Source organism: Cyprinus carpio, chromosome B2, assembly GCF_018340385.1.
Source record: "Cyprinus carpio isolate SPL01 chromosome B2, ASM1834038v1, whole genome shotgun sequence".
NCBI classification, from domain to species: Eukaryota; Metazoa; Chordata; class Actinopteri; order Cypriniformes; family Cyprinidae; genus Cyprinus; species Cyprinus carpio.
This window is the reverse complement of record NC_056598.1, coordinates 19,518,940-19,533,519: the sequence shown is the minus strand read 5'-3', so window position 1 is coordinate 19,533,519 and position 14,580 is coordinate 19,518,940. Positions and strand designations below refer to the sequence as shown.

At 34.2% G+C, this 14,580-nt stretch overlaps 1 protein-coding gene across 1 annotated transcript in view; it reads right to left on the bottom strand.

Annotated features, from left to right (window-relative positions):
* The window catches only part of LOC109056344 (astrotactin-1-like), a 228,090-nt gene that overhangs the window by 113,376 nt on the left and 100,134 nt on the right, over positions 1–14,580 (bottom strand). Inside the window, exons 11-12 of the mRNA XM_042719157.1 lie at positions 11,475–11,625; positions 660–826 (exon numbers count right to left, since the gene is read on the bottom strand). Coding sequence (XP_042575091.1) covers positions 660–826; positions 11,475–11,625 — 318 coding nt within the window. The remainder of the gene's footprint in view (positions 1–659; positions 827–11,474; positions 11,626–14,580) is intronic.

Sequence of the window (14,580 nt, the reverse complement as noted above, 5' to 3'; positions counted from 1 at the left end):
GACAGTAAAAAACTATTTTCAACATCGATAATACCATGAAATGTTTCATGATCACCAAATCAGGATATTAGAATGAATAAAATAGAAAACAGATATTTTAAATTATAATAATTTTAACAGTTTTTGCTGTATTTTCATTATAAGAGACTTAAAAATAAATAAAAAATCTTACTGACTCCAAACTTGAAAAACAGCTAATCCTTTTTTTTAGCACTTGATTTTTTTTTTTTTGGCAAGCTACAGTTTCAGCTTTCACAATTTTACAGGTAAATGTGAGATGACATAAGCATGTTTCATTAAGATCAGGCTTTCCAGTTTTTAATTTGAAGCCATGTTCACGCTCAATTTAAATAAACATATAGACAGAAATGTGTGAACAGGTAAAAAGTGTGGCAATAGAGGTGCTGTGAGGTGCTGTGAATTGCATGAATAATCAGCTAAACTAATCATAATGCTCTTACTGTGAATTTTGAACATTATTCAACAGAAAACAGCAGAAATTCATTATTCAAAAATAGCAGGTGTAAATGCCAGCACATACCCTGCTGTTTTTTTTTTTTTTTTTAAAGCATGAAAGAAAAAACATGGTTGAGAAAGCGCTGTTAACAAGTCCAGATCTAGTTACAGTCTATATGTGTGTGTAGAGTGTGTAATCTCACCCGCAGAACATCAGGATGTTGTAGAGAGTAGGGTCCTCCTCCAGAGGTGCCAGCTGCTGAAGGCACAGCTGTTCGCAGCCCCCATTAAAGCCGTCAGAGCAGTCAATGCCAATGTGATGGTCATAGCAACCAGTGCCATCCTTCATCGGGCTCAAACCAGGAGGACACTGGGGGAAAAAATTAATACATTAAAATGACTTTTAAACATTCTCTGATCTGTCATAATATCCCCCTATCTTTGGTATGTGGCAATTTCAGCATGCATGGCTGCATCACAGCCATATGCAATAATAAATAAGCTGCTAATGCATGTGTTACATTGTGTTGTAACACATGCTATTGTGTGTTGTGCGTTTGGGTTTACATGTCAAATTGTGCCTAAGATTTGAAATCTTGTTTTTGATAGTAGTATTGTTTTAATAAAAGCAATATAAAAGGTCCTGAATGTTTAGTTGAGTGTTTCAGCTACTGTAATATTCAGTAGAACCCCCAGTTTACCATTATCAAAAGTAAAAAGAGCCAGTCTGAGGTTGCTCAAATCTTTGCATTCAACAGATACAGTATATTGTGGAGAAAAAAAAAAAACAGGACACATTGCAGGCTAGTCTAAAACCTTCATCACTTAATCACCCACAATGCCACTGACAGCCACTAATAAAACCTTTCAACCAAAAAAAAAACAACAACAAATAATCATTGGTGGAACCAGTGTTAATTTCGTCAATGAAGATGAGGACGAAAAATATTTGTTAACAAACATTTTTTTCTGTGACTAAGATGAGAGGTTGACGAGCTAAACCTAATATATGATGATAAAAACTATGATGAAATGTATGCAGCGTCTTCGTTAATAGGACGAGACGGGACTATAATGTTATTTGAGGACTACCCACATAGCAAATGTCTTCTGGCCCAGATCCGGGCCACACAATCACTTTTCCCTCGGTCCAAGTGCCGCAAAGAATTGCGGCCCTGAAGTGGCCCAGAACTGGATTACAGACAAGGGCCACACATGGGCCATAACCGGACCGAATCTCAGCCAGTTAATCACCCTGAACTGTCCCTGAACTGGGCCAAAACAGGTTTTATTATTGGTGCCAATTCTCAGCCTTAAGTAAACCAGAATCTCCAAATCTGAGCCACACCTGAGCCTTATATAGCCCAGACCCAACACAGACAGCAAGCAGTTTGTTTTTCATGGATTTCATGCGGGCCAGATCTGGGCCGGATCTGGACCAACACTATATTGCTGTCTGGGAATACAGAATCTTAATATTTCAGATTATTGCCTTGTATATTACTATAATCACAATTATTCATTTTGTGACATGCTTTGGTAAACCAGACAGCAACATAGTGTTGGCCCAGATCCGGCCCACATCTGTACATTAATGTACACACAAACTATGCCAATAAAGTACATTAAACTGAATAGAAAATCAGACTTAAAACTCACACATCATGTAACTGTGCAAATTAAAAAAATAAATAAAAAAATAAAAAACTTTTGCATTGATTTTTCTATTTATTTTTATAAAGAACAAATCAACCAATAAAGAGTGAGTATATAAAGAATGCATTCTATAAGAGAAACGTAACAGATAGACACATGTAACTTAATCATAATAATTTATTACAGGTGTGTCAAAGAGCAGTACCACAGTAGTCCAAGTGACGATACATTGCAGTTGCAGTCCTCTCTGGCAGAATATAATAGTAGTGCGAGGAGCAGGGAATAATCTAAATTGTTAAACGATGAAAATACTATCCCGATCCACTCTGTTAAGACGCGCGTTTCTCATTCAAAACACGCATCACCGGAAACACGGCATGTCGCATTCTATGACGAAACCGGCGAGAGCCAATGAGCGTTTGATATCGCTGCCATAAAACTTGTTGTAAAACTTATTAACGGCACATTTTTCAATTGTTACTATAGCTACAGAGGAAGGAGCTAAATATCGCAGATGAATGCGGTTTGAATTTGAATCTGTTCTGTTCCTCACACCAAGCATCACATGGATACAGAGGATTTAAATAAAAAAAATAAAATACTTTCATGATCATTTTATATAATGCTTGTGCATGACAGCATACCAATAATAATGATGTGCCTCATGGTAAACCAAATAATTATTACATGATGGTTAAATGATCTCTCTCTCACTCTCGCTCTCTCTCTCTCTCTTTTCATGTAAGGATTCTAAGATTATTTGTACCAAGAATAATAATATAAAATGTAATAAAATTTTAATTAAGTGCAGTTTAATGCACTTGACTAATTTGCTTAATTTTGAAATGACAATGTTTCATTCTGTTTTTGACTTGCCATTTCAAAGACTACATATTAACAATACTACACTTCATTAAAAATGTATGTGATCATTTAACCATTATCATGCAAAATTGTATTTATCTTGTTTATCATGGGTCACATAATATGCTGCCAGATCATAGCCTGATTTGGGCCACATATCACCTGACTGATCTGGGCCACACTCCTCCCACCAACAATCGGCCCTCATATTGTTTGCCGAATCACTGCCCTGCCGTCATTGCCACATATGGCCCAGCTCTGGCTGAAAGGGTACATGCCATTGCCGACAGGAGGCCAGCAGTGCCAGCTTAAGGCCACATTTGGGCCAAGTCCGTTTGCTATGTGGGTACCGGACATTCAAAATACATCATATATGCTACTGTCTTGTCCTTTGCTCCCTTTTCACTACTGTTTAAAGGGATAGTTCACCCCAAAATTAAAATTTTAATTTATTTAAGTTTTTCCAAATTCAATCCTTGATTCAAATTTCTCATAAGCTTAACTGATTTGGTCTAAAGAGAGTATAATTAAGGACTATTTTTGTTTGAAAACTATATATAAAATAGCTACCAAAATAAATGTCGGTAACTGCAGCTTGACTAAAATAATGACTAAAAGTAATGACTAAAAGTTGAAAAAAATGCAATGACTTTTCATCGACCTAAAACTAGACTAAAACTATGAAAGACTCAAATGACTAAAATGTGACTAAGACTATTAGGCATTTTCGTCTCAAGATAAAGACTAAGACTAAATCAAAAATGCCTGTCAAAACTAACACTGGGTGGAACATAAAGTTTTCCAATATTAATAAGATTTCAGGAGTACCATTAGACATGATGTAAAGTAGGTAGTAGAACACATATACTGTAAGTCCACATTGTAAAAAAAAAAAAAAAAAATTCTTCTCTAAGTTGTAAATAAACCTAAATACAAGATAATTGAAGTATGTTTGACAAGAAAATATTATTACAGTCTGTTTCTACTTCAGAATTTCATGTTTAATTCAATGTGTTACTTGCCATTTCTTTGTGATTATTTTTTACATTTATTTTCGCAAACGACAACAATGTAACAGTTCTATGCCATGGCAAAAGTTTGAGCAAAGCATGCTAATGTAAACTGTTCTGTCTTTGGCTGCACTGATGAGCACAGAATACATTTAAGAGTCCCAGCCTCAGAGGAGACACAAGAGTGTGGATTTATTTTTTATTTATTTTTTTTTTTACTGTATATTATGCTGCTGCCACACAGATCTAATATAAACATGCAATTTGTTTCCAAATAGTTTACCTTCACAGACATAAGTGACTGTTTTTGTAACTTGTGTGTTTTCAACATAAACTTGTATATATTTGACAGTTTAAGCGCAATAAGACAAAGAGAACTTAGTTTAGTACTCACATACCGTGTGACAGCTGCTCAGAAAACCTCATATGAGACGTTTAAATTGACATGGATTAAAACGCATGATTTCAGTGCTATAGACATGATAATCAAAACCAAACAGACGTTTTTTTTTAGCAGAGTATCTGAGGTATGAGCTGTAAAAGCACAACCCTATTCTGGAAAAGGGGGCGGGGAGCAACATGCACAAAAACAGCATGCTTCTGCTTCCAAACAAATAGTCATTTTCAAAATGATATAATAAATGATCTGTGGGGTATTTTGAGCTAAAACTTCACAGACACATTCTAGAGACATCTGAGACTTATATTACATTTAGTAAAAAGGTGCATAATAGGTCTCCTTTAAAAATAACATTCTCTAACAGTTACACTACCTTCTCAACTCCATGCCTAGCTAGTGATGCCACATACACACAATGTTTTCTGTCAGCTTTTGGCTTCAATGGGATTTCACAGGTTGATTTTTACATGCCTGGATTGCGTTAGCAGTGCAAAAGGTTGTGAGTTCAATTCCCAGGGAACACACATACTGGTTTGCATTGGATAAAAGCATCTGCTAAATGCATAAATGTAAATGTAAATGTCCTCTTTCTTGCGGGAGGTGCACTATGTAGATTACTGCATACTGTAGATTCAAGATAGTTACATGAAGCATGCCTGCAACTGTTCAGAAATGCTTCCTAGGAATCCCTATTTTGTAACAAGAAAGCAAAACAATTGAATTTCTCCAGTATTTTGAGTGAAATTTCTACAAAAGAACAAGCTTCTCTACAATTAGTCGTTCTGTATTCAAAAATCATTAAAATGAGAGGTTGAAAGGGCATAATTTTCGATCACAGTGGGCGTTAATTCAAGCATTAAGCAGCTTTTATAATAAAATGCATTAAGAGAAAGTAAAATTGTATAGCGCCTTAACAAAATGAAACTAAAGACTATTTTTTCCCATCTTACAATTAAATTGCTAATATTTTATTAATACAAGGTTTTTGAGAGTTAAAAAAAAAGAAAAAAAAAAAAAGAAGAAAAAAGGAATGACAAATAAGTCCATCACAGCATGATAAACACTTCACCATCTCGCTTCCTCAGTTTCTCCAATGGCAGGTTAGGTGTAAAACACACATTTTCTGACCGCCACCTTTTCACTTGACCTCATTCGTATTAGGGATCAAAGCCCAGATGTTGGTAATGCATCTTAGTAGCACATCTTGTCCCTGGATGCATCCGTATTGATTTTGTCAGTTAGCTACAGCTGACAAGACACCTGATTTATTACCAGCAATGTAGAGAGTGTAGGGTACAGAGTCTCTTAACTCAGCTGTTGCAGATTCTTTAAATCACAAAGTCCCAGTTTGATCAGCTGAACAGAGGACATTATAGAGGAAAGGGGAGGGTTGCTAGACAGAAAGCAAATGTTTCACATCATTTAACTGCTCGTCCTCATTTTACATTATGACAGTGCTTTAAAGCAGTGCTACGGAAAATTATAATTTTTTATTTTTTTTTTTTAATAAAATGAATAATTATTCAGTATTTTATTTAATTATTTTATTTTTTGCTTCTTAGCTTGACAGGCAAGAAAAATATAAAGCAATAAGTTGTAACTTAATCACTTGCAAAGTCAGAACTATTAATTTTATTAGGGATTTCAGTATAGACATTTCTTGGTACAAAATCACTTAAATGAAATAAATACATATTTTTGTAAGCCAAGGGGCAAAAAAATAAAATATTTTGGACATTGAAAATACATATTCAGATTAAAATATATATTTAGAAATAATGACAAAAAAAAAAAAAAAACAGCAAAAAATATTCATATTCATGTAAATATTCATGTAAATATATTTTAACATCTACACTGGCCGAATGCTATTTGTATATTTTAAAACATTTAATTGATATATTTTGCCAAATGAGCAATGTCTTTCATTGACACTTCACTGCATATAAAAGCCATGCCACAAGATTTTTGTACATTTGTATATTTTCTTCAACAGCCTTTTTAGTGGGCTAAAATACATATTTACGGTGATTGATTCTGCCTTCTATTCCGATGTTTTCTTTGTGACCACAGATTTAAAAAGAATGGATGAGTCAAAGCATTAGTGTAAAGAAATGGGCAATTTATAATAATTATTTAAAATGCACTGCTCAAATTTGAAGACAATGAGTTACCAAGGAGTTTATACATGAAAATGGCTGGAACATAAATTGTCCAATGCAATAATAATGATAATAATAATAATAATAAATAAATAAATACATCTCAAAGTGAATAATGCAATTCCTGAGCCAAAGTTCAATATTATTGCAGTCTTCTATCTGAGCTCAAAGCATCCTTGATTGAAAAGCACTTTGTAGCACAGAGGACATGGTGAGACAGTTAATGATGCCAGAGAAGTCATGAAGGTTTTAAATTCAAGATAAACTGAAAAAGCCCTGAACTACTGAGCCTTTTAATCTCATTTCCAAATGGGGATCTAGTCCCACAGCTTTCCAAAGCTTAAGAGAATTGCCCATGTGATTTTGTCATATAGGAACAAATCCCTTTCAGACTGTCGGATAAGCTATGCAAATCTAAAAACTGCCAAAAACCCAGAAAAAGGTAGAGAACAAAGAAGACAGAACACTTATCCAATATATATATATATATATATATATATATATATATATATATATATATATATATATATATATATATATATATATATATATATATATATATATTGTTTTTTTTTTGTTTTTTGTTTTTTTTCTTGAGAGGAAAGAAGAAACCCCTCCCCCCTCTCAAAAAACAAACAAAAACAATTCATAGTTGCAAAAAACAGCTGTAATGGTGTTCTAGACATGAAAACATAGACGTATTGTTAATTATATATAATACAGTCAGACATGCATCGCATTTGTAAATCTGAAAACTGACATGAACAGTTGCTATAGAAACATCAGATCACACACACGCGCGCACACACAGAAAGAGAGAGAATAAAATTCAACATTAACTGGGCTGAATTGTGCCAGTGTGGAAGACTGTCAGGTGCTTTGTTTCTTGACACATAAAACCATGCAGAAAACCACAAGGGATCAAATTTACTGACATACTTTGCCAAAAGTCCATTGAAAAAATATTCAAAAACGTGTTATATTCACAATGATAATAAAACAACAGATTGCCATTATTTTTAACTGTTTTGCACTGCATGCTGACTGTTACAACAAAGCAATCAGTAAATCAGTGTAATTACAATTATTAAGCTTAAATTAAATTTCAGCCATTTAAATCAAACCAGTTTTCAAAGAGCCAAAACCACAGCAGCAATTATTTGTACCAATGACACTACATTTAATTAATGACAAAGTTAACAAATTATTTAACAAATTAGTGTTGCCTTTGTGGGAAGTTTTTTTTTTTTTTTTTTTTTTTTTTGTAAATAGATTTTTTCTTGGGATTTAGTAGGCAAATGGCTAACCTGAATTTTACGGTCATATATTTTAAATCTTGCTTTAGGGACTGTAGCTTGCTACATTAGCATGGCCAAGTATTCCTGCTGGCCTTGACTGTCCCTTTATAGCAGATAGTCACAGAGATGGATACAGTCCTTTAAAGCCACCTTTTGATCCTGGGAGGAAAAGAAGAAGAAGAAGAAGAAGAAAAAATAGAGGTGTTTCCTTCCTGCTGCGCATCTGGATCACTCCCACCAAGTTTGCACTCAGGAGACCTTTGCCAAGTATTGACTAGGAACTCAGAAGTGCTTAACAGCCAGAACATGATAGGAGACAGAACAGCTTTTGGGGAGATTGTGAGCAGGCTGTCAAAGAGAGATGGAATGCATCAATAAGAAACAGAGAACTCTACCTCCAGTGGATGACCTCAACTTAAACTTGCTGTCAGCAGTGAGGTTATACTGTAATACTTCTTTATACTGAAACTTTTTTTTTAATAAACAATCTGAAAATGCACCCCACCTCCTCAACTAGGATAATTTCAAACATTTCAAATAATCGCAAATAGTAATATACAATTAATAGTAAAATGAATAGTAAAAATCTTTGTAAATATTACTACTACTAATAATTATTATTATTTTAAATATTAATGATGCTACCATTCTCTAAACTATGTGTATATATGGTAACACTTTAGTATAGGGACCAATTCTCACTATTAACTATTATGCTTATTAGCATGCCTATTAATAACATATTGGCTGTTTATTACTACTAACTATTAATAAGCAACAAATTAGTAGTTTATTGAGGCAAAAGTTGTAGTTAATGGAGAAATATATACAAACAGTTAAAAATATATAGTATGTCTTTATTATTTATTAAATTTTTTATCTAAAAATACATATGAAAATTTTTGGTGGGAAAAAATAATAATGGTAGTTTTTCAAGTCAATTTATTTTATTTATTATTATTTTTTTATTAATGAAGAGTTTTGCATTAAACTGGCATAGCGCTGAAATTCATTGCCATTCTGATATTGTACACTACTAACACATACATTCACATAATTCATTCGCATACAGACAGCTACTGTACCAGCATCTGTCAGCAACATCAAAAAGTCTCTGTTGAACACGCCTGGCTGGCTTGCTTAGATCTAGAGAGGAGCCAATTTGTTTTTCATATGGACGGCTGGATGGACGACGGGCACCCCTCTGTGTCCCAAAAAAAAAACTCAACACCTAGTGCGCTGGAGGGAAAGGAACTAATTAATCACATCATCATTTAGCGATTATCAGAGTATTTCCAAACTAGTGCACTGTTCCTCTCCCCAGGAGTGCCATACATCAGCTAGACAGAGCAGATCGGAACGAGCCCGCTCACGCAGACTGCGATATTAAAACACAGAAGCAGCAGTGGCACTGCTGTCCTCAGACAAGGTGTTAATTGATTGGGGGTGGGGGGTTGGTGGGGGGGTTGGTGGATGAGGCTCTCTGGAGGGCCTAAGTGAGCTCTTATGATTGGACAGATTGAAGCAGCATTTTTATAGCTTCAGTCATCTGTTAATTACAAAACATCAAGCTACGGGCTCAACAGAAGGGTGTGATATGATTAAGAAAAGCAAGATGAATTTAAAGTTTAAATTTCTGCAAAAGGACCCTAACATCTGTTTCATTAACAGCAGGTTTGGTGCTGTCCATACAGCTTTACCTGAAGGAAATTTAAGTGCTCGCAAGGAAGCAAAATAATATATGAAAACAGAGACAAGACAGAAGAGATTAATCAATCACCATTCAGTATGCAAATACAAGTAAGAAAAAAGACTCCGCAGAATTTAGTGGTGCAATGACCTCATCTGTCAATCATTTGCTGACTCCTCCCCCTCATCAATTCTTGTCAATCTACACTGACCTATGAATACCTCACCCAAATTAGGTTTTGATTTTAATGCATGCTTGCAAATACTATTAGAAAACATGCTAATGTAATTCTTTTGATTTTGCAGTTACATCGCCGTGGGGGCATACATTTGTCTTTACAATTTATTTACTTTAGCCTCTCACGAGTATTACAACACACAGAAACTCATTAAATCACTGTTTACTGTTTAATATAATCTACAAATATGATGCAAGGGTCATTTTATGCATGCATTAAAAAGAAATAATATATTTACAAATACATTCATATTAATAAGAGCTGTATTCTTTAGGACAAAACAAAAAAAAACATTACATCAGATTGAAAATAACTTGAAGATAACTTTATTAACTATAAAATTATTTTAGTATGCTAGTCAGCAGTGGAATAACCCTATTTGATCTGCCAACCCTGATTTCACTCCTATGATTTTTCCACACTGAATACAAAAAAGCATGGTGACCACTGACTGTCAAGTTCAGTTGCAGTTTTGTTTGGTTTATTAAAAATACATACATATATTCAGTCAGGATTTTAACTCTGCACATCATTTGCACACTAAATAAAAACTAGAATAACAACTCTTGCACTTATTTAAAGAACTGTTAAGTTGGAAAAACAAACAAAACAAAGCAAAAAAATAAAAAAAAACTTACCTAAACAACAAAAGAAAAACCGATCAAAACAAAATAAAAACCAAAAAAACAAGCCAAACAGAACAATGCATGGCACCCATTGACACTCAGTATTTAGAAAATACAATCAAAGCAAATATCTCTCAAATGAAACATCACAATGGACAGTCACAGTTATCTAATAAGGCTTGTGTCAGACATGTACCTGCATAAACCCTGATTCGCATGTTCATAAACATGAGCAGGAGATCATCAATGAAGTGAGTGTCAGAAAGATTGATGAGACACAGCACTTTTCATAAACCCTGGCTGAAACAATCCTCCCATCAGCAGGGCCAGCCAAACACACTAATCACGGCGCATGCCAGACTGAGAAATCAAATGCTTTAAGCGTACCTCAGCCAGATGGTGAGTGAAATCAGAGCCCCTGGCTCATTTCATGGCTGCTTAACAGCCACAAGTGAGAACGAGAGAGTGAATGTGATGTAAAAGAAAAAGAAATGGAAGAAACAAATACGATTTTCATGGTAAGTGACATAAACTCCTTCGGCAGACAAGTAAGCCCTAACTTATAAAAGTAAATGCTATTTTTTTTTTTTTTTTTAGAAATTGAGAACAAGAGGGTGTTCTTTCTTCAAATGTTCTGAGTCTATGTGAGTATGTAAATAACTAAACAAAGACGTCTGCATCAAGCCAGAGATAACAAGACAACTGAAAGAGACAAGAAAAGAGATGGATTCCAAAGGGTCACAGACAAAAAAAAAAAAAAAAAAACTAGAGCTGTCAGATTTATATAAAAAAATGTGTAATTAAATCATAAAAAAATGTATTAGTTATTAAAATATCAATGCTGAAATATAACTATATTATATACTATATTATATAACAAAAATATAAAACTAACGATATATGGACTTCTAAAGTCTTACGCAAATTAATACAAAAATATATATATTTTGAATTAATAAATTAATTATTTTCATTTGGGGGATTTTCTTAAATTTACTACTATATACATTTGTTTTATTATTATTTTTTTTTTATTCACAACCCCTAAAAATAAGACAGGCAACGACAACTCACCACACAGCCAGTGGAGTCCAATTTGCGATCAGAGATGCAACGGAAATTTCGGCTGCAGCCTCCATTGTCTTTTGAGCAGTCGCGCACCGGGCCAAAAGAGTCGAGCAGCACTTCCAGACTGTCAAAGGACGAAGAAATCATCAGCTCCTCCCTGATGAACAACGACGCATAGAAAACTCAGTTAGTAATGGCAGGTCAATACTGCAAACAACCTCTAGCATCTTTAGCTGTCATTAGGACAATATGTAATTATAATCTGCTTGTTTATTATATTATATTCACTTTATCCAATACATAAAAATGTCAAGAACTGTACACCAAAGAGGCAAGTAATGTAAAGCTGAAACTGACTGTTGTGTGTTCTCTACACTACCATAAATCCAGCTAAAGGGAAAAGCTTTCTAAAGCAGCAAAAGTAAACAACAGCACTGATGGCTAAACCTTGAGCAGATGAACTCCATTGCTCTGACCTTGGTTTTAGCTGTGTGGCTGGGAAATTGTATTGGGCTATATTTATTTTTATTTATTTTTTCCTTTCTAGACCACTTGAAACATCCAAATATTTATCATTACTATGAAATATGAATGGGCAGTGGTCATGATGTAGGAGCAAACCAGTGACCTTTTATTGTCTAATATATTTTAAGAGTGTGAAATCACCAGGCTGCTGGAGAAGTGGAGTGTTGTGATAAATGGATTCGTAGTTCTGCTACTGTGATTTCGGCTTCAAGACAGAAATACTGCCTTTACGTTCCAAGTTTTGTTTTTCCTATTTTTCTGTTATGAAGTGACCGATGAATCCTGTCTCAAAGCCAAGTGGAGACACGGTCTCTCAGTGTTTAAAAATTATGCAAATGACAATAAAATAAGTGCATGCATAAATATAAAAACAGAGAAACAGAGAGACAGAGAAAAAAGGAATTAGAGGCTACACTTTCAGATCCTGCATTCAGGCATATCCCGAAAACGTAAAAATTAAAAAAAAAAAAAAAAAAGGATTTAACTGTCTATCGTTGCTGTTGTTAGTTTTCTTAATCCTTCAGATTCACAAAACAGTCTGTGATGAAATGCATCTCTTGTAATGTTAAGGTCAGAATGGAATGTCTGGGGACATCGTTAAAAATAAAGAAGGGAATAAAAGTATCTATCCTTCTAAAAAGATCAAGGATTCCTCATATTTAAAAATAAATTAATAAATTAATACACAAGCATCACACATTTCACAGTGAACTATAATCACTGGAGATTCTCAGTAAATGTCCCCCTTACTTAATAAAACAACAACAACAACAACAACAACAACAAAACAACAACATTGCAGTTCTCACCTCAGGTTCCCTCTCTCACCAATCTTAGCAAAATACTGGTAGTTCAAGAGAAGGCAGACCTTTTAAAGCCACAATGTTATGGTCGTTAGGGGAAGATGTTATCATAATAAGGCAGAATATATAATGACTCCCATTCTACGGTAATGAGGGCACTTTGAACAAATTGAGACAAATCTACCTCTGTGAACAAAGGATCTCAACTGGCAGGGCTTAGAACAGAAAGTCTGTGGAATCTCTAATTAGTAGCTTAACTCCAAATACAAAGCAAGCATTTTCAGACTAGACACTGAAAAAGTGTAGCCTGTTCTTTTCAACAGCAGCAAGAAGTAATTAAAATGAACCTTCACTTAAGACTGTAATAAAGAAGGCCATCCAAGTAATAGAAGATTCACTCTGAGACAAATGTGATACATAATACTTTTTAATCAAAACCTAAGACACTAATCATTCATTATCTCTGATATAGTCCTAAAACCCTCATTGTAACTGGAGACATTGCAGTCAGCTTTGCATAACAACAACAACAATAATAATAATAATAATTATTATTATTATTATAACAGGTTAATTTTGCTTTTGTATAACAGCTCAATAATCAAGAAGTTAATACTGAGTAACTTACATTTTAGACAAAATATTGCTTTGTCTGTTTTCCCTACACCACCAAAAATAGTTCTTAAGTCACAGCAGAGCTGCTTTGCCTAAATAAATCAACACTTTTGAATGAATTGGTTGAGTGAATAATTCAATGTTTTATTTGTTCCTATTACAAATGATTCAGTTTTACTAATGAATCATTTCATTGAATGAATCAATGACTCACTAATTAAGGCAGTCCCTTGTTTCATTCCTGAATGAATCACTGTGTTCAGATGAATCGGCTGACCTAATAATTCTCTGACTCACTCTTAAAGAGTCACATGTCGACACTTACTGATGTAACTAAACTATGTAACCTGCAGAAAGAATCACTCAAAAATTGTCACCATTAGCCAGACTGATATTCTGTCAGTAGGTGTACTTTACATCAACTGTACATTAGTGTGTCAGTTGTTTCACTGTACATTACATTTTAATTTAAATAAATACATTTTAATCTAGGAGACACACTGAAACTGATTCAAAACTTCTGAACTTTAGCTTCCATTGAATGTAATATTGTGTTTTTGTTTTATTCAAACAATACTTGGTAGGCCCCCTGTGGTCTTGCTGCAGGCCACATATGTCCACAGAACCCTGGTGAACAATCCTGCTGAAACATTAATTGCAATGACATTCCAAACATGTCCTTTATAGACACCACAACATAGTCTACTCTACACTGTATTCTCTCTAAACTGATTGTTCTGTGCAGTTCCAAGATTACTTTTCCTTGGATCAGATTATGCTGCTGGGAGTAGAAGGGGTGTACTGGTTCACTTGCACAACGGTAGTGAAATGTGTTTGCTGTGCTTGAAATGAACAAATATTTACTGTGTGATGTACGAAGTCGACAGCTATGTTAATTTTCCAAACAAGCAGGCTCTGGCTAGCATGGGGAATTGCAGTCTGCCGACATTCAAAATATCATAAAAACGTGTTATTATACTAATATTTAATTATTTAATGAATAATTACAGCTTTAACAGTGGTCAAAGATGATCGGTGCAAGTAATAATGCTTAAATATAGAATTTCCCTCTACTTTCACAAGTAGGCTATGCCAAGTCAATAAATTCTAGCCAGCCAAGTTATTTAATATCTCATGTTAACTTTGTTGCTGAGGTTATAAATCCCTTC